The sequence below is a fragment of the Oncorhynchus mykiss genome, chromosome 7 (assembly GCF_013265735.2).
Source record: "Oncorhynchus mykiss isolate Arlee chromosome 7, USDA_OmykA_1.1, whole genome shotgun sequence".
NCBI classification, from domain to species: Eukaryota; Metazoa; Chordata; class Actinopteri; order Salmoniformes; family Salmonidae; genus Oncorhynchus; species Oncorhynchus mykiss.
The window spans coordinates 67,340,534-67,362,522 of NC_048571.1; the positions used below are offsets into that span (position 1 = coordinate 67,340,534).

The following is a 21,989-nucleotide window of genomic DNA, read 5'->3' on the forward strand; positions in this document are numbered from 1 at the left end:
CCCAGAGTGATTCTTGCGTAAAATACAGAGGTAGCCATTATTCCAATCGGTCCTACTGAAAAACCAATTGTCCCGGTGGATATATTATCGAACAGATATTTGAAAAACACCTTGAGGATTGATTATAAACAACGTTTGCCATGTTTCTGTCGATATTATGGAGCTAATTTGGAATATTTTTCGGAGTTTTCGTGACTGCAATTCCCGGGCGAATTCTCAGCCAAACGTGAAGAACAAACGGAGCTATTTCGCCTACAAAAATAATATTTTGGGAAAAAAGGAACATTGACTATCTAACTGGGAGTCCCGTGAGTGAAAACACCCGAAGCTCATCAAAGGTAAACTATTTAATTTGATTGCTTTCTGATTTCCGTGACCAAGTTACCTGCTGCTAGCTGGACAAAATGCTATGCTATGCTATCGATAAACTTACCAAATGCTTGTCTAGCTTTGGCTGTAAAGCATATTTTGAAAATCTGAGATGACAGGGTGATTAACAAAAGGCTAAACTGTGTCTCAATATATTTCACTTGCGATTTTCATGAATAGGAATATTTTCTAGGAATATTTATGTCCGTTGCGTTATGCTAATTAGTGTCAGTCGATGATTACGCGGGATGGGGAGTCACTAGAGATTTTAAGGCCTGAAAAATTTTTTTTTTTCTTCTTCCCAGTATGAGAGGAGTTGCTATATTTATTGAATGAACCTTTTTCCATAAAGTTAGAGCGATTTAAGATGGCATCTCGACGTAACTTATAATGTTGTACAAAGCCTAGGGTATCCATCAAACTAATTATCATTGTGGGATTAATACGATGTAGTAAAGTATTTGAAATATGTTGCATGAGAAAACATAATCTGATTTTATTAGATCTGTTTCCTAATCAATGAATGTCGATTTAACTTGTTGACTGCTAATCTGTTCCTTTTGCGCATGTGAGAATCTCTGCCGAGAAATGCTTGGACCTTTAAGGCTATTTTCTGGGAAATGTGTCGTTATTATGTGCCAGATGTTAAGATTACAAACCATCATAATTGGGTTATTTGCAGGATTTCTTCGTCATTTCAATAGCATTGGGTCTATGGTGTTGACTAAAATCGGTGTTTCTGATTGTAATTCAACTATTGGTATGTTTTGCCTGGACAGATACGACCACCAGGGTTTGTTTAAGATATGAACTGAACGTTTTAACAGCTTGCTTAGCTCAAATTGAAAGGCTAATTTATTCAGCATAAATACCGAGGCGATTTCGATGTAATACGTTGTCTGTTGCCTAAATGGTCTGCTGGAATAACATACTGAGAATGGAGTCGTATTGAAATAACTGAATCAAAGAAGAGACAGTTACCTAAATCGAATGAATTCTAATAATAGCGGATAGGTACTTGCAATAGAGCTATGCCCTTGATCATAATTTATATCTAAACATGAGTATTACTTATTGCAGGATACAACTGCAATGAACTGAAGTTGTGGTTAGGAAAAGGCTCTGGTATTCTGAAATGTATTTGTTTTTTTTCTTATGGATTGACTGAACATTTCATAAGTGTGGAGCCAAAAGAGAAGAGAAAGTTGTCAAGTTTGTTTTTAACCTTACAATAGAGGTAAGCGCAGAACGTTGTTAGAGAATGGGTTATATTTTTTTCCTACTGGTAAGAAAATAAGAGTTAGTCGTGCTCGCTGGGCTATATCGGGCTGTAAGGGATGAAGTGGAACAATTGCAGTAGAGGTCTGAATAGTTGAATTGGAAATGTTCTGTGATAATTTCTGATTACTGTTGCTGGGTTTTATAGTTTAGGTAACACCAGTGAATTTGAGCAGGAAGTTAATGTATTCTAACATTATAATCTGTTTCCGTTAGGTGGAACAATCTCCGGTCATGAAAGTGGATTGCAGTTTGAGTTTATTTTTATTTTTACAGGGACAGTGCACATTAATCAAAGTTTCAGTAAAAGTGACGGTTTTAGCCAGCCGGCTATTTTTCAACCGCAACCGCAGTTCCTGGGCAGGTTATTTAAAACAATTACAATACAGACAATCAAGGAACAGTGAGCACACGCAGAGCGACATAGAACAAGCAACACATAGCACGCAAAAAGCAACAAAACAAAATAAATAGTGTTTCCACGTCTCACCAGCTACAGACAACATGGAAAGCGGCAATACACAGCTAGTGATTATTTTCACTAGTCTGATTGGCCTTTAGCCATGTCTTCATGTTATTTTTGAACGTGTGATAGGTGGTACAATTGTGTGTGTCTGGTGGCAGGGTATTCCAGACATGGGAAGCTCTCACAGAGAAAGCAGATTGACAAAATATACTTTTCCTTAAGGGAACTATACAGTCACCTCTCATGGCAGACTTTGTGGGCTTCCTATCAAGCATTTTTAGAGCCTGATTGCAGACAGACTGAATGGCTTTTAATGTTGTTCAGCAAGCTTGGGCCCAACTATTCAAGCAGTATGTTAAATGGGGGAGTATCATAGATTTGAAGTACAGTTTTGATACCTCTGTCGTCAAACAATTTCATATATATCGGAAAATAGCAAGATTGAATTTTGTTGTTTGATTTACCTTTTTCACCTGCCTTTTAAAAGAGAAGTTTGAATCAAGTATGCCAAGGTACTTAAAATCAGATACCCCCTGGAGCTTTTCCCCTAGGAAAGGAACATGCAGACTAATTTCTTCACATTGAGATGCAAACATGAGTCACTGAGCCACTTTGTAACCTGGACCATTACCGTAGTGAGTTCTTGTGCAGCTTGTGATTTGCTCTTTGCATGCACATAAACTCCTTTTTCAGGACCCTGTCTTTCAAAGATAATTCGTAAAAATCCAAATTACTTCACAGATCTTCATTGTAAAGGGTTTAAACACTGTTTCCCATGCTTGTTCAATGAACCATAAACAATTAATGAACATGCACCTGTGGAACGGTCATTAAGACACTAACAGCTTACAGAAGTTAGGAAATTAAGGTCACAGTTATGAAAACTTAGGATACTAAAGAGGCCTTTCTACTGACTCTGAAAAACACCAAAAGACAAATGCCCAGGGTCCCTGCTCATCTGCGTGAACGTGCCTTAGGCATGTGTAACGGATGTGAAACGGCTAGCTTAGTTAGCGTGGGCGCTAAATAGCGTTTCAATCAGTGACGTCACTTGCTCTGAGACCTTGAAGTAGTAGTTCCCCTTGCTCTGCAAGGGCCGCGGCTTTTGTGGCGCGATGGGTAACGATGCTTCGAGGGTGACTGTTGATGTGTGCAGAAGGTCCCTAGTTCGCGCCCGGGTATGGGCGAGGGGACGGTCTAAATTTGTACTGTTACATTGATGCTGTTGACCCGGATGACTGGTTGCTGCGGAAAAGGAGGAAGGTCAAAATGGGGGTGAGTGTAACGGATGTGAAACGGCTAGCTTAGTTAGCGTGGGCGCTAAATAGCGTTTCAATCAGTGACGTCACTTGCTCTGAGACCTTGAAGTAGTAGTTCCCCTTGCTCTGCAAGGGCCGCGGCTTTTGTGGAGCGATGGGTAACGATGCTTCGAGGGTGACTGTTGATGTGTGCAGAAGGTCCCTAGTTCGCGCCCGGGTATGGGCGAGGGGACGGTCTAAAGTTATACTGTTACACATGCTGCAAGGAGTCATGAGGACTGCAGATGTGGCCAAGGCAATAAATTGCAATGTCCGTACTGTGAGACACCTAAGACAGCACTACAGGGAGACAGGACAGACAGCTGATCGTCCTTGCAGTGGCAGACCATGTGTAACAACACCTGCACAGGATCGCTACATCTGAACATCACACCGGCGGCACAGGTACAGGATGGCAACAACAACTGCCCAAGTTACACCAGGAACGCACAATCCCTCCATCAGTGCTCAGACTGTCCGCAATAGGCTGCGAGAGGCTGGACTGAGGGCTTGTAGGCCTGTTGTAAGGTAGGTCCTCATCAGACATCACCGGCAACAACGTCGCCTATGGGCACAAACCCACCGTCGCTGGACCAGATAGGACTGGCAAAAAGTGCTCTCCGCTGACAAGTCGCGGTTTTGTCTCACCAGGGGTGATGGTTGGATTCGCGTTTATTGTCGAAGGAATGAGCGTTACACCGAGGCCTGTACTCTGGAGCGGGATCGATTTGGAGGTGAAGGGTCCATCATGGTCTGAGCAGTGTGTCACAGCATCATCAAACTGAGCTTGTTGTCATTGCAGGCAATCTCAACGCTGTGCGTTATAGGGAAGACATCCTCCTCATGTCGTACCCTTCCTACAGACTCATCCTGACATGACCCTCCAGCATGACAATGACACCAGCCATGCTGCTCATTCTTGTGCGTGATTTCCGGCAAGACAGGAATGTCAGTGTTCTGCCATGGCCAGCGAAGAGCCCGGATCTCAATCCCATTGAGCACGGCTGGTACCTGTTGGATCAGAGGGTGAGGGCTAGGGCCATTCCTCCCAGAAATGTCCGGGAACTTGCGGGTGCCTTGGTGGAAGTGTGGGGTTTTAGTTTCTGGGATCCATGCTGATCAATTGGAGTGTGATAGATAACTAAAGCGTATTTTATTAAACTCCATTGTTGCATGCACTGCATTATGCATTAAATATTTGCATTTCACTGTCTATGAAGATATAGCTTTGAATCTCATAAACTGTATGCTTCTTTTGTTTTTCTTCATGGGTTCGTGCAGGTGACTGTGTATCATGACATACCCAGACAAATTGGTAGAATGGTTAGAATATGTGTTGGAGGTTGAAATGGGAGACAGTGCTAAGTTTATTGGGAGGAGGCTGAGCCAATGTCATAGCAGCCGGTCACGTGCAGGAACACATGCACAATGAGTTACAATGAGTTATTGCTTTTATTCTTGTTTGATGAAGAATGTATGCATTTTCTACATGTGAATGAATGTTTTTTAATCTTTAATCTTAAACTCTCAAAATGGGGGAATGTCAGAACATAAATTACAAGATTATGGTATAATGCTGATATTGCATCAAATGGTTGTTTAAGGCAACAGAATAAAGGGTTGTTAGAACGCTCATCTGTGTTTGTTCTACTGAGGATGGGCCTCTGGAAGATTTACAATGTCTTTGGGTGATACCGCATTCCAGAGCATGTTAATGTTTCTGTTCTATAAGGAACCAGGGAGAGATGACCCCAGGGCCAGACCTTGGTCTCTACACAAAGAGAACTGTTTTTACAGCAGATACTGCCATTGTTGAATGTTTATCATTTTAAACTACGGAAATAGACCCTTAAGCTTAGACTTGGGCCCACACAGCTATTCCACTGAATAGCAGGCTAATGATTGCTTTGCAATGCTTACAGTTAGCCACTGATTCCTTCCAAACCACTCATTGTTGAATTTATGTCCAATGGCCGATGAGCACCGATACGTTTCATTTATAATTTCTCTTCATTATTTCTCATCATATGACAAGGATTCAAAAGGATTTGCCAGTAGATTGTAGATGATGATGACTGTTAGCTAAGATTTTGAAAGTATGATGTTGACATGATCCGTCTTGGATGGGTACTTCTAATGTAACTCTATGGCAGCACCCAAAGGGCTTGAATTTTATAGCTCTACCCTTAGATGCTTGGCGATGATGTAGTGTCCCCATGAGTGACAGAACACTGAGCCAATTACGGCGCAACGTTCCATATTTTCTGCTGGCTTGCCCCACCAACACAGAAAGCACTGAGCTAGGCTGAAACACCTGCATTTCAGAGCTGCCTTACTCAAGAAAACAAAAACGAGACCATGTTTGTATGTGGCTTTATTAACTCAATGATATGTACATTTTTTACAAACTGATATGTCACACATAAAAAAATATGTTTTGCTAAATATGTGGGTCTCAATGCAGGTGGAATGATGGGTCGCCACTGGTGCAGGATATAGTGAAAGTATTATCCTTACATAAGACATCAACAAAAATATTTAATGTATTCATCGTCTGTTCTAAACATATCGGTATGATAGGCATTTATATATCAGAAAATGTAGAATATAAAATATTTTCCGAACATAAATGGCTAGCCTATTTTCATTCACTATAGAAATAACAATCCAACAACTTCTCCAAGGTCATGAACAGTCAAAAATCATGTTTTTCATGAAATTCGGATGATATTTGGATGAAACCAGATGAAAATATGATGATCCAAAGTATGAAAAATGACTATTGCTTCTACATTGATAAAGTTTGATCATAAAGTTACTGGTCCCCTCCCCCATGTCAAACACTTGGATTCAGAAGGTGGGATTATTAAGGGGATAGGGTGACATCACCCCAACTCTCAATTGAATACACCAATGGTAACATTATATTCTCTTGCCTAACTTAAATATGTACCTCCTTGTAACTAACATTGGAGAAGGCGTGTTTGCAGAGGGCTGTGGTTTATATAGCTAGATACAGTGGGGAGAACAAGTATTTGATACACTGCCAATTTTGCAGTGTTTCCTGCTTACAAAGCATGTAGAGGTCTGTAATTTTTATCATAGGTACACTTCAACTGTGAAGTTTATTGGATTATTACATTAGATCAGGTGTGTCAAACATATGGCAGGGGATGAAATCAATATACTTTAAAATGACTAAAACCAAATCGAAACTGTATAAAAATGATAAGACCTATATTCATACAGTTTGACTGTCCAGCTCGCTAATAATCTTGATGAATAGACGCAAGGAAATACAACCAAATGTCAATGCAGTGCTCGAATGCGGCCTCAGGGGCTAAATTTGGACACCCAGCATTTAGATCAAGGGTTCCCAAAGTTTTTCACTTCCAGCATTGGGGAACATCCCGAGCCCCCGCTGCGCACGCCACATCTATTTCTATGGGCACGAGCACTGTTGACACAAACTGTTCACACCCCTCTTGTTGGTGGAGAGAATTTTGAGGTTTAAAGCTTATTTCCAGCAATTCTATACATTTTGTCATGGGGGTACAAAGAACATTTTACAGTTTTAAAGCACATTTTCTAATGTGTATTCATGTGATATTTGCGTAACAAAATTTTTTTTCTAATATGAGCTAGCTGATCTGGACATTTCTGACAAGTTATAAATCACTCTTTATGGTATGCAATGACTAACATGACAAGAGGAAATTATGCACTATCCAATTACGAAATTGCACCTTGTGGGAGCTGGGGACCTGCTGACCGCACACCCCACAGTTTGGGAACCACTGCGTTAGATGATCATGGTATGCACTCGTGACAATTAATTCACGTGGTGTGAGAAGGTGCTTTTTCAGCCTCTCTAGGTTGGAGGATCGAAATGCGGGGTAGAAAAAAAACTACTAAAACACCTGGCCCTACATTAACAAGTAGTTTAACAAGTAGTTTATAAATTATACATGCAGGCCTATAGGCTACAAGTAATTATTTCATCTTGTTAATTTATAATACCATTTAAAGTTCAGCTGTTTGGTAGGTTAGAAGTATTGTAGGCTAATTTTGAATGGGAAATTTCACAATTTTTCAATGTCACATTCATGATCTTCAGCACTACCCCAACATCAACATACACTAAAAGTATGTGGACAACCCTTCAAATTAGATTCGGCATTTTCAACCACACCCGTTGCTGACAAGTGTACAAAATCGAGCATACAGCCATGTAATCTCCATAGACAAACATTGGCAGTAGAATGTACTGCCAATGTACCGTACTGAAGAGCTCCGTGACTTTCAACGTGGCACCGTTATAGGATGCCACCTTTCCAACAAGTCAGTTTGTGCCCTGCTAGAGCTGCCCCCGTCAACTGTAAGTGCTGTTATATTGAAATGGAAACGTTCATGGTTTCCATGGCCAAGCAGCCACACACAAGCCTAAGATCACCATGGGAAATGTCAAGCGTTGGCTGGAGTGGTGTTAAGCTTGCCGCCATTGAACTCTGAAAACGCGTTCTCTAGAGTGATGAATCACGCTTCACCATCTGGCAGTTAGACGGACGAATCTGGGTTTGACTGATGCCAAGAGAACGCTACCTGCCTGCCCGAAGGCATAGTGCCAACTGTAAAGTTTGGTGGATGAGGAATAATGGTCTGGGGCTGTTTTTCATGGTTCGGGTTAGGCCCCTTAGTTCCAGTGAAGGGAATTCTTAATGCTACAGCATAAAACAACATTCTAGGTGATTCTGTGCTTCCAACTTTGTGGCAACAGTTTAGGGAAGACCTTTGGGATGAATTAGAACACCGATTGCAAGCCAGGCCTAATCACCCAACATCAGTGCCCGACCTCACTAATTAAAAAAAAAAAAAAAAACGTCAGTTAAGAACAAATTCTTATTTACAATAATGGCCCACCAAAAGGCCTCCTGTGGGGACGGGGCTGGGATTAAAAATAATAAAATAAAAATATAGGACAAAACGCACATCTCGACAAGAGAGACATCACAACACTACATAAAGATAGACCTAAGACAGTAGCAAGGCAGCAACACATGACATCACAGCATGGTAGCAACACATGACAACAACATGGTAGCATTACAAAACATGGTTCAAACATTATTGGGCACAGACAACAGCACAAAGGGCAAGAAGGTAGACAACAATACATCAGGCAAAGCAGTCACAACTGTCAGTAAGAGTGTCCATGATTGAGTCTTTGAGTGAAGAAATTGAGATAAAACTGTCCAGTTTGTTTGTTGCAGCTCGTTCCAGTCACTAGCTGCAGCGAACTGAAAAGACGAGCGACCCAGGGATGTGTCCTTTGGGGACCTTTAACAGAATGTGACTGGCAGAACGGGTGTTGTATGTGGAGGATGAGGGTTGCAGTAGATATCTCAGATGGGGGGGGGGGTGATCCCTAAGCATCAACCAGTGGGTCTTGCGACGGGTATACAGAGATTACCAGTTTACAGAGTAGTAAGCAAGTCCCCACAGCAATGTTCTAACATCTAGTGGAAAGCCTTCCGAGAAGAGTATAGGCTGTTATAGCAACAAAGGGGGGACCAATCCATACTAATGCCCATGATTTTGGAATGAGATGTTAGACAAGCAGGTGTCCACATACTTTTCACCATGTAGAGTATGTGGAATTGCATCAAACCAATTATGAAGTTGAACAATATTGAAGTTTCCCTTGAAGTTGCAATAATAGACATCAAATTATAGCCAAGTCTAATACATTTTACAGAATAATAATTAACAGGTTTAACCAGTATATATTTAAGCAATAAGGCCCGAGGGGGTGTGGCTATATTACAGCCCTTAGCCATAATATATTGGCCATATACCACAAACCCCTGAGGTGCCTTATTGCTATTATAAACTGGTTACCAATGTAATTACAGAAGTAAAAATATGTTTTGTCATACCCGCGGTGTACGGTCTGATATACCATGGCTGTCAGCCAATCAAAATTCAGGGTTAGAACCACCCAGTTTATAATGAACTAATCATTAACAGCTCCCTCGCTTCTCCAGACATGTCGTGGCTGCCAATGCTTTGCCTAACTGCCCTGCCTCATCTAGGAGGGCTCTATTGAGGTTACATCACAGGCAAGCAGGTGAAGACTTGGTACCCCTCTCTCAACAAGCCGCCATGGCGTCCACCCAATTCTGCGTTGCCTATAGTGTGGACTACCCTCTACACAGGCATGGAGTGAGTGTCAGACAACATACTCTGCTAGGTTGAAAACAATCACCTAAGCCCCTTCTGTGTTATCACATTGTAATTACTGTAAGTCAACCAATATGGTTCTGTAAATCTACACCGATCTATACTGAACAAAAAATATAAACACAACAATTTCAACAACTTTACTGAGTTACAGTTCAAATCAGGAAATCTGTCAATTGAAGTAAATTCATTAGGCTCTAATCTATGGATTTCACATGATTGGGCAGGGGCACACCCACTGGGGAGCCAGGCCCAACCAATCAGAATGAGTTTTTCCCACAATTGTTTTTATTACAGACAGAAATACTCCTGAGTTTCATCAGCTGTCCGGGTGCCTGGTCTCAGACGATCCCGCAGGTAAAGAAGCCGGATGTGGAGGTCCTAGGCTGGCGTGGTAACATCTGGTCTGCGGTTGTGAGGCTGGTTGGACTTACTGCCAAATTCTCTAAAATGATATGGTAGAGAAATTAACATTCAATTCTCTGGCAACAGCTCTGGTGGACATTCCTGCAGTCAGCATGCCAATTGCACACTCCCTCAAAACTTGAGACATCTGTGGCATTGTGTTTTAACAAAACTGCACATTTTAGAGTGGCCTTTTATTGTCCCCAGTACAAGTTGCACCTGTGTAATGATCATGCTGTTTAATCAGCTTCTTGATATGCCAGACTTCTCAGGTGGATGGATTATATTGACAAAGGAGAAATGCTCACTAATAGGGATGTAAACAAATTTGTGCACAAAATGAGAAACAAGATTTTTGTGCATATGGAACATTTCTGGATTCTTCAATTTCAGCTCATGAAACATGGGACCAATACTTTACTTGTTGTGTTTATTTTTGTTCAGTATAGATTCTAGAAAATATATTTTGTTTTCCAACTGAATCTGTTGGAAATCTGCTCCACGCACTTCATTCAGAAAAACATGTTCCCACTTGTTTTATTAAACGGATCATGAAATATGGAACTGACTTGCATCTTATTGTTGATGATCACCCTGATAGGTATGGCTCCTACCTGGTGTGGAAGGAGTGTGGGGGGTTCACTGAGGATGCTGTGGAACCTTTGGGACTCTACGCGTTGCAGCTGGCTCTCAACTGGGCCTGGACTCCCATCTTCTTTGGTGCACACAAGTTGAAAATGGTGATAAGATAATGCAAAGGTTGTGGGCTCATGGCTTCAGGTTTTGGGGTTATGGGGAGTTGATGAATAAAAACAAAAAAAGAGCAGTACACTCAATGAGAATTTTCTCTGAATATAATTTTTCCAATAGGTAGACACAGTCCATTGTAAAAACCACCTCCATTCTGCTACAGTGAGTGTGACATGACATATGAGCCATTTTATGTTGTCTCTCCCCCAGGCCCTCATCAAGATAGTGATGCTGACTGGTGCTGTTGGAGCCACCATGGCACCCTGGTATCCGGTCAATCGCACTACCAGCCTGCTCCTGACACCCTACCTGGCATGGCTGTGCTTGGCCACCTCCCTCAACTACTGCATCTGGAGAGAGAACCCGGATGAGGATGGAAAGGAAGAGTAGGCAACACTGTGCCGTACTTGGTTTCTCCCAGGTTCTGAAAGATCTTTATTCCTGTTGAAATAACTATGTCAGTTGATATTGGCACCAAAATGTGGTCTTACTGGTTTGCATTTATATTAAAAGATTTTTTGCACTAAACCACATTTTCAAAAAATGGCTATACTATGTGTTGTGCCTACAATCGTATGAGGCAACGATGCTCAACATCAGTAATATGATCTTAATTCATTACATTGCAGAATGTTATTGATAATAAAACAATTGTTTAGAAATTGCCATATTACCCCAGAAACATCTACCATCATTCCTATACGGTTATCAAAAACTCTTATATTGCATAGCCTTTGTATTGACAGCTCCAAGGTCTAAACAATTAAGCCATTCGTATGCTACTGTGTTTTGTTTTTTTTACATAAATGTTTATCCCATAAACTAATCTCCATTGAAGAAATTGGTGCTTAGTTTTTGCAAGATTTCAGAAACCCCATCTTTACTCTTAAATGTATTCCAATATTTCTGTCGAAGCTTACCATGGCTTTGCAGAGAACTGATTTATTGTGCCAACTCTTATTACAAGGAAAGTACATGCCAGCAAAGCCTTAAGTACATCAGATTTGAATTAGAATTGCCTGTTGTTAAAAATATATTTTTTACTTGTCCTGAAGATGGATTCTTGAATTTATGAGATGTCCACTACACTGCAAACACTGATTTCTATGATTGAACTTATGCTCTCTTTGCACTGGTTTGTTTACTTTGCTTTCCTAGACGTTAATCTACCCAATGCTAGGGCATTTGAGCAACGTCTGTTATATGGAAAATTGCCTGCTCCATGTAAAAGGCTGTGTTTGAATAGCATTTAAAAGCCCAGAGCAGTCAGTGACTTTCCTGTGTCTATTTATACATATTCTCAGAGGTTGGAATAATACTGTGGATTTGTTCAAATGAGGCCAATAAGAAAAGAGTTCCAAACCGCTCTGCCAAGAACAGTTTTCCTTTTCCCCCCTCAGACCACTCGGAGAGCAAAAGCATCCTGCTTGAGAAATTGTTCTTTCACCATTTTAATTAAAAACCATCACAGGAAGGTACCTTACTGTAACCCAGAAATGATTTGATATTGAAATAAAAACTGTTGCATTTAACCTTTTAAAGGAGCAAACTAAAAAGATTTGGCATGGGTCCTGAGATCCTCAAAAGGTTCTAGAGCTGCAACATCGAGAACACTGGTTGCATCACTGCCTGGTACGGCAATTGCTCGGCCACTGACCGCAAGACATGACAGAGGGTAGTGCGTATGGACCAGTATATCACTGGGGCTAAGCTGCCTGCCATCCAGGACCTCTACACCAGGTGGTGTCAGAGGAAGGCCCTAAAAATTGTCAAAGACCCCAGCCACCCCAGTCATAGACTGTTCTCTCTACTACCGCATGGCAAGCGGTACCGGAGTGCGAAGTCTAGGACAAAAAGGCTTCTCAACAGTTTTTACCCCCAAGCCATAAGACTCTTGAACAGGTAATCAAATGGCTACCCGGACTATTGGCATTGTGTTCCCCCCCTCAACCCCTCTTTTTACGCTGCTGCTACTCTCTTTTCATCATATATGCATAGTCACTAACTATACATTCATGTACATACTACCTCAATTGGGCCGACCAACTAGTGCTCCCGCACATTGGCTAACCGGGCTATCTGCATTGTGTCCCACCCACCACCCGCCAACCCTTTTTACGCTACTGCTACTCTCTGTTCATCATATATGCATAGTCACTTTAACCATATCTACATGTACATACTACCTCAAATCAGCGCGACTAACTGGTGTCTGTATGTAGCCTCGCTACTGTATATAGCCTGTCTTTTTACTTCTTTACCCACCTAATGTTCACCTAATAGCTTTTTTGCACTATTGGTTAGAGCCTGTAAGTAAGCATTTCACTGTAAGATCTACACCTGTTGTATTCAGCGCACATGACAAACTGATTTGATCAGTTGCTACATCCATTTTTGGACTTATAAATTGATATTGAATCTTGAAGAATATAACTTTGAAATGCCTCATGAGCTTGGTTCAACTGTTGTACCCTATCAGAACCTAAAATATGAGCTTGTCTTACTCAATTTTTGTAAACAAACACTATACAGCCTCAAAACAAGGTTAACTATACGTTTGATATCATGAATGGTCAGTCCTTGCATCCATAGTTCCGTCTATGAATTTGAGAATAGTTACAGTTCTCCAGCCCCATCCCTCAGCTTTTTACCGGAACAGGGGAGTCCGCTTTATTTTTTCTACTGCCGATTGCCACTTTAAAAACATTTCAGTCAGACTTTCTGTGCTCAGTCATTTATTCTGTATGTTACAATGGCCCTGCTAAAATGACAAGATAAAACATTATTCTTATTTATTTGGTTATTTCTAAAGTGGCTGAAGGGGAAAGAAAACATACAGAAGTGCTACTTGTTCTCAGGAGCCTTCTCAGGGGTGACATCTTGTTTGGTGGAGAATCGCTCCGTGAGAGTTTTCCACAAGCCCTTCTTCTTCTCATCCTGCTGCATGTTACCTGAGGTGGAAGAGATGAGGGGTTAGAGAGACATCAGAACCAACCATGCATATTCAGAACAACACCCTGTGGATTTCCTTTAGCCTGGGTGCCAGCCTCCTGCTGAAAGTGTGCAGGTGTCTAGACTGCAAAAGGGCCTCCAGGCTAGAGTGCCAGTCTGTTTCTCCTCTTGTAGAAAAAAGCTTCTCTGAACATGTTGGTATCCTCAAAGTCCACTAGATGGTGGTATGAGTCAGATTAACACTTCAGGTGTCTAAGACTGACAGAAGCAGACGTGAAACATTAATACACTATATACACCCAAAGTATGTGGACACCCCTTCAAATTAGTGGATTCAGCTATTTGAGCCACATCCGTTGCTGACAGGTGTTTAAAATTGAGCACACAGCCATACAATCTCCAAAGACAAACATTGGCAGTAGAATGGCCTTACTGAAGAGCTTAGTGACATTCAACGTGGCACCGTCATAGGATGCCACCTTTCAAACAAGTCAGTATGTAAAATTCCTGCCCTGCTAGAGCTGCCCTGGTCAACTGTAAGTACGGTTATTGTGAAGTGGAACAACAACAACGGCTCAGCCACAAAGTGGTAGGCCACACAAGCTCACCAATCGAGACAGCAGAGTGCTGAAGCATGTAGTGAAGAGTGTAGTCCCTGGTTGCAGCACTCACTACCGAGTTGTAGTGCCCCTGCAAGCAACATCAGCAACAACTGCCCCTGCAAGCAACATCAGCACAAGAACTGTTCGTCTGGAGCTTCATGAAATGGGTTTCCATGGCCGAACTGCAGCATACAAGCCTAAGATCCCCATGCGCAACCTTCGACTGGAGTGGTATAAAACTCACCGCCATTGGACTCTGGAGCAGTGAAAACGTGTTCTCTGGAGTGATGAATCACGCTTCACCATCTAGCAGTCCAACAGACTAATCTGGGTTTGGCGGATGCCAAGAGAGCACTACATGCCCCAATGCATAGTGCCAACTGTAAACTTTGGTGGAGGAGGAACAATGGTCTGGGACTGTATTTCATGTTTCGGGCTAGGCCCCTTAGTTCCAGTGAAGGGAAATCTTAATGCTACAGCATACAATCACATTCTAGACAACTCTGTGCTTCCAACATTGTGTTGTTTCAGCATGATAATGCCCCCAAGCACAAAGCGAGGTTCATAAAGAAATGGTTTATCAAATAAAATGTTATATGTCACATACACATGGTTAGCAGATGTTAATGCAAGCGTAGCTAAATGCTTGTGCTTCTAGTTCTGACAGTGCAGTAATATTTAACAAGTAATCTAACAATTCCTCAACAGGTACCTAATACACACAAATCTAAAGGGGTGAATGAGAGCATGTACATATAAGTATATGGATGAGCGATGGCCAAGCGGCATAGGCAAGGTGCAGTAGATTGTATAAAATACAGTATATACTCTCCACCCTCTGGAGAGCCTTGTTGTTGTGCAGTGTGACGGCAGTACCAGGCTGTGATACAGCCCAAAAGGATGCTCTCGATTGTGCATCTGAAAAAGTTTGTCGGGGTTTTGGGTGACAAGCCAAATTTCTTCAGCCTCCTGAGGTTGATCAACACATTGTGTGGGTGGACCATTTCAGTTTGTCTGTGATGTGTATGCCCTGGAACTTAAAACCTTCCACCTTCTCCACTGCTGTCCCTTCGAGATCAGTGTGGAAGAATTTGACTGGCCTGACTTCAACCCTTATCGAACACCTTTGGGATGAATTGGAACGCCGACTGCGAGCCAGTCCTAATCGCCCAACCTCAGCGCCCGACCTCACTAATGCTTTTCTGGCTGAACCGAAGCAATTCCCTGCAGCGATGTTCCAACATCTAGTGGAAAGCCTTCCCAGAAAAGTGGAGGCTGTTATAGCAGCAAAGGGGGACCAACTCCATATTAATGCCCATGATTTCTGAATGAGATGTTCGACAACCATGTGTCCACATACTTTGTCATGTAGTAGAAGATCTGATATTATTGAAGAGAAATAGGGAAGTATGTATGTCCTGAAAATGTAATAGCATTTTGATTTGAGTTGGTTAATTTATTGCAACAAAACTAGACCAATTATGTTATATTCATTTAGCTCAGGGATGGGCAGTGACGGGGGCCTCAAAATCTGAACTCATCATGAGAGGCCGCAGTGGCTTGCGGGTCTAATTATCCATACCCACACATGCAGTCACAGCTGGCCCTAGCATCACTTTAGCGGCCCCCCTCTTCACAGTGGGGGTATTATTATTTTTTTTTTATAGTTAATTTCCTGCAATTCTACTACTTTTGCCATAGGGTGGAGAATTTGTCTGCAGTTTTGAGTATGATATCTGAGTGAGAGTGACTAACAAAATCAACGCCCTGGTCGGTAATTTGATCATGACTAATACAACTTTAGATTGCTGGCTAGACTAACTTACCAATCTTAAAAATGTTAGCTAATTGAGTGAGTCAGAAACCACGATTCCATCCACAGTTTTTATGCAAGTCATACCATATAAAGTCAAATAATGACAGAAGGGATGGAAACAGGAATCGATCAGATAGATCATTTGTTCGTTCAACATGGCGGGATCTTTTTGTGTAGGTCAAATTAATTATGTGAGAAATGACGGTGGAAACGGGCTTCATGCGCAAATATTTATATACAGTGGCTTGCGAAAGTATTCACCCTCTTTGCATTTTTCCTATTTAGTTGCCTTACAACCTGGAATTAAAATTGATTTTTGGGGGGATTGTATCATTTGATTTACACAACATGCCTACCACTTTGAAGATACAAATTTTATTTATTTATTGTGAAACAAACAAGAAATAAGACGAAAAAATTTGGAAAACTTGAGCATGCATAAATATTCACTTCCCCAAAGTCAATATTTTGTAGAGCCACCTTTTGTAGCAATTACAGCTGCAAGTTTCTTGGGGTATGTCTCCATAAGCTTGGCACATCTCGCCACTGGGATTTTTTGCCCATTCTTCAAGGCAAAACTGCTCCAGCTCCTTCTAGTCGGATGGGTTCTGCTGGCGTACAGCAATTTTTAAGCAATACTACAGATTCTCAATTGGATTGATGTCTGGGCTTTGACTAGGCCATTCCAAGACATTTAATTGTTTCCCCTTATACCACACGAGTGCTGCTTTAGCAGTATGCTTAGGGTCATTGTCCTGCTGGAAGGTGAACCTCCGTCCCAGTCTCAAATCTCTGGAAGACTGTTTCCCCTCAAGAATTTCCCTCTATTTAGCGCCATCCATCATTCCTTAAATTCTGACCAGTTTCCCAGTCCCTGCCGATGAAAAACATCCCTACAGCATGATACTGCCACCACCATGCTTCACTGTGGGGATGGTGTTCTCAGGGTGATGAGAGGTGTTGGGTTTGCGCCAGACATAGCATTTTCCTTGATGGCCAAAAAGCTCAATTTCAGTCTCATCTGACCAGAGTAGCTTCTTCCATATGTTTGGGGAGTCTCCCACAATATATATATTCTTGCTCATTCATAATAACCTCATTATGTAGACTACCCTACAGGCACTGTATCTGCAAGCTGATGACTAGAGCACATGTGCTGTGACCAGAGTAGGCACATTTGCTACTACAGAACTTTAGATTTTGGTTCAGTACATGAAAACTTAAGCGAAAAAGTAGTTTGTGTGCATAACATCATCAGGGACTGATTTGGACGTGCAAGAGGTTGGTTTGGTGGAAAGACCACTGGTGGGAAAATGCAAATATTCTAAAATCTGAATAAAGAAAATATGCGCATGAAAATCTGTCGCCAATTGGATGGAATCCTAGCAAGTGACTGACATAAGAGAAACTGCTTGTGAATTGATCTGCGGGCCTACAAAAGCGCAGGCCACCAGTTGCCCATCCCTAATGTATCTGTATGCATAAATAATGAATGTGATGTACTTGGGACTATGTGGCCATACCTGTTGCTAATAGCATTCTACATTCTTCCACTGTGACACCTGTAAAACTGGTATCTCTTGTGCGGGGGAACTGTGAACAGATATTACAGGAGTTAGAGGCAACGATAACCCTCATCGACACACAACTTCATCAATTGGCTTTCTCCCAGATCTTTCATAGCTGCTGCAACAAGCAAATGCACGTGTAATGAACAGACATCGCTCTGTGTATGGTCATTGCTGTGGACTATAGCTTTTGAAAACCCTTCTCCATATGTAGGGTTTTCAGCCATTACATTCCCCCACATTTGGCTCTGTTAAACTACAATTCCGACATTCTGTTTAACGTTTAGAAATAATAATAATAATCATTGCTTTCTAAATGGTTTTCGAAAAGTGCTGATATGCCTCTTATCGTACATGTCAGCGAGAAAGAATCTTTAAAATAAAATAAAAATATATTTACTCTAGCTGTTTTGCAAAGATCCATACACGTTGTGCCTCCAGTTGATGAACTTCCTCTCCAGTTAGCTTACACATAGGTGTTCGGAGCACACTAGATAGGCTGCCACTTGTGCTAATTAGCTATGTCTTTACTCTGTCTATATGAAAGATATGTTCCCATAGTAGGGTGCTGCAGCACCCCCTGAAAAATCTGAATTAAAATAATATATTTATAAAATTAAAAAGTACTGCACTGGGCCTTTACTAGTATTAGCAGACCGATATAAACGTCTGTAGCACAGGCCAAAAAAAATTTCCGCATCTCCACTTTGGCCGAAAAGGTAGTTGTATATCTTGCAGGATTCAATAGTTGGAATTGTAAGTGTTGTTGTGTTGTAAGTGTTGTTGCCCTGACCCTTTCTCTGCGATTCTGGATACCATTAGAATGACAAAGAACAAACCCCTGTCCTCAAACATTTATATCAAAAGGTGTTATGGGCAAAGACACAAATCATCCCATCAAATTAAATATTTGTCTTGATCAAAAACAAGTAAAACAACCACTTTCTATGCAGTAATTTACCATCCTTACAAACCACAATGTAAATGTACATTACTGTATTGTACATAGGTTGGTCATCTAGGTTTGTACCTATAGACTTGCCATCACCATGAAGAAAAACAATGCACAATACAGTAATTCAGTACATTGAGATGTCAAGTGGTCTGTGATGTGGCTCAGTTGGTAGAGCATGGCGCTTACAATGCTAGGATTGTGGGTTCGATTCCCAGAATGAAAACGTATGAAAATGTATGCACTCACTACTAGAGGTTGACCGATTAATCGAAATGGCCGATTTCAAGTTTTCATAACAATCGGAAATCGGTATTTTTGGACACTGATTTGGCCGATTTATTTATTTTTTTACACCTTTATTTAACTAGGCAAGTCAGTGGGTTAACTGCCTTGTTCAGGGGCAGAACGACAGATTTTAACCTTGTCAGCTCAGGGATTCAATCTTACAACTTTACAGTTAACTAGTCCAACACTCTAACCACCTGCCTCTCATTACATTCCACGAGGAGCCTGCCTGTTACGCGAATGCAGTAAGAAGCCAAGGTAAGTTGCTAGCTAGCATTAAACTTATCGTATAAAAAACAATCAATCATAATCACTAGCTAACTACAAAAGGTTGATGATATTACTAGATTATCTAGCATGTCCTGCGTTGCATATAATCGATGCGGTGCGCATTCGCAAAAAAGGACTGTCGTTGCTCCAACGTGTACCTAACCATAAACATCAATGCCTTTCTTAAAATCAATACACAGAAGTATATATTTAAACCTGCATATTTAGCTAAAAGAAATCCAGGTTAGCAGGCAATATTAACCAGGTGAAATTGTGTCACTTCTCTTGTGTTCATTGCACGCAGAGTCAGGGTATATGCAACAGTTTGGGCCGCCTGGCTTGTTGCAAACTAATTTGCCAGAATTTTACGTAATTATGACATAACATTGAAGGTGGTACAATGTAACAGCAATATTGAGACTTAGTGATGCCACCCATTAGATAAAATACCGAACGGTTCCGTATTTCACTGAAATAATAAACGTTTTGTTTTCGAAATGATAGTTTCCGGATTCAACCATATTAATGACCAAAGGCTCGTATTTCTGTGCGTTATGTTATAATTAAGTCTATGATTTGATATTTGATAGAGCAATCTGAGTGAGCGATGGTAGGCAGTAGCAGGCTCGTAAGCATTCATTCAAACAGCACTTTTGTGCGTTTTGCCAGCAGCTCTTCGCAATGCTTCAAGCATTGAGCTGTTTATGACTTCAAACCTATCAACTCCTGAGATTAGGCTGGTGTAACCGATGTGAAATGGCTAGCTAGTTAGCGGGGTGCGCGCTAATAGCGTTTCAAACGTCACACGCCTGAGACTTGGAGTAGTTGTTCCCCTTGCACTGCAAGGGCCGTGGATTTTGTGTAGCGATGGGTAACGATGCTTCGAGGGTGGCTGTTGTCGATGTGTTGCTGGTTCGAGCCCAGGTAGGGACGAGGAGAGGGACGGAAGCTATACTGTTACACTGGCAATACTAAAGTGCCTATAAGAACATCCAATAGTCAAAGGTATATGAAATACAAATGGTATAGAGAGAAATAGTCCTATAAACACTATATTAACTACAACCTGTAAATATTACCTTGGAATTTTGAAGTCTCATGTTAAAATGAACCACCAGCTTTCATATGTTCTGAGCAAGGAACTTAAACATTAGCTTTTTTACATGGCACATATTGCACTTTTACTTTCTTCAACACTTTGTTTTTGCATTATTTAAACCAAATTTAACATGTTTCATTATTTATTTGAGGCTAAATAGATTTTTATTGATGTATCATATTAAGTTAAAATATTCAGTATTGTTGTAATTGTCATTATCACAAATAAATAAAATAAAACATTTAATTTGTATTTATTTGTATTTATTTAAAAATTGGCCGATTAATCGTTATCGTTTTTTTTGGTCCTCCAATAATCGGTATCAGTGTTGAAAAATCATAATCGGCCGACCTCTACTCATTACTGTAAATTGCTCTGGAAAAGAGTGTCTACTAAAATGGAAGAAATGAATAGACCATTTCAGTTCACATAGAAATAACTTGCATTTGCAAAATATTTCAAGAAACTGGAAAACATATGAAGCAAGTACTTTTATATTCCACAAGTACTTTGAGATTAACGGTTTTGTAAATACATTTAGTTAAAAATAAATTGCACTTGGCCTTTACTAGTCCTGTATTAGCGGACCGATATAGACTTCTTCAGCTCGAGCAAATGTTTATCTGCATTTTGGGGGGATGCAGTATAAGTGAATACTTACTCTTTCTCGGTATACATTAGTGTTGATTCGGGCCAAGCTTTCATATATTTGATCACACTTCTCTGGATCAGAGAGCTGTCAAGAAAAATCAGATCAGTTCATAGGGGGTTCATACAATATAATCTAGAAACTATCCACATACAGTTACTGTTATATGGGATTGTTTTTAAGATTTAGAGGCTTAATCTGTAAAATGTCCTGCAATTTCAAAATAAGTATTTTTGCAAAGGAGTAATGCATTGTTTCAAAATACGTCTAAACCCATCATGTTGATCAGAGGTTAGGCTGCATTTCATCCTCAATCTCATTCGTCAATTTACCAAACAGTAGCGGGGGTTATGGTTTTCAAATTAATTTTCTGTTTTTGTAAGTGAACCACCCCCCTAACTGCATGATTGTCGTGTCTCACCACAACTCAATTACATCTCTTGACTATAGCTCTATACTTTGATTTACATTGCTAAACATGTTAGTTTTAAAATGCAACTGCAAGGTCGATATGGACGGGTGCCCCATCATCCTAACTAAATATAGCTAGCCACATTGGTTGACGTTCTCGTGCGACATTGTAAGTGGATTAGCTCTACCTGTGTGTTTTCACCTTCACGAAAGGCATGGGTTACTCTCTGCCGTAGAAACGTTCCTAAATCACGGCCTTTCTTTGATTCGTCCCGTGGCCATTCTTCGCAGAGTTTCAAGAACCGACGGTACCGTGCTACAGACATGTTCTGTAATGCAACTCTAAAAACAACACGAATAGATAAAGATATAAATGAGCAACCTGAGTATGGTCACTATAGGAGACCGTAGTTTTTTTTAGGCCTGTTGTTGCTATCTCATATCCTTGGGGCGTTCTTAACCCCAACCCTAAACATAATGTATCCTTCCCTAACCTTTGCCCTTAACCATTTGAAATGTCGATTTCAAAGGGATAGGGACGTCCCAACGATCCCGGATAGCATGGACTCTGGTGTA

At 41.0% G+C, this 21,989-nt stretch overlaps 1 protein-coding gene and 1 pseudogene across 1 annotated transcript; one reads left to right on the plus strand and one right to left on the minus strand.

The window, feature by feature from the left end:
* Nucleotides 1-9,355: 9,355 nt before the first annotated feature.
* LOC110528310 lies at nucleotides 9,356-11,573 on the plus strand (annotated as a pseudogene).
* A 1,951-nt stretch (nucleotides 11,574-13,524) lies between these two features.
* LOC110528312 (ubiquinol-cytochrome-c reductase complex assembly factor 2) lies at nucleotides 13,525-21,971 on the minus strand. Its single transcript, XM_021610277.2, has 4 exons — nucleotides 21,602-21,971; nucleotides 21,015-21,089; nucleotides 17,700-17,769; nucleotides 13,525-13,757 (listed from the first exon to the last, which is right to left on the minus strand). Exons 1-4 carry the CDS (start codon nucleotides 21,737-21,739, stop codon nucleotides 13,651-13,653), a joined length of 390 nt encoding a protein of 129 aa, XP_021465952.1. The 5' UTR covers nucleotides 21,740-21,971; the 3' UTR covers nucleotides 13,525-13,650.
* Between the last annotated feature and the right edge of the window lie 18 nt (nucleotides 21,972-21,989).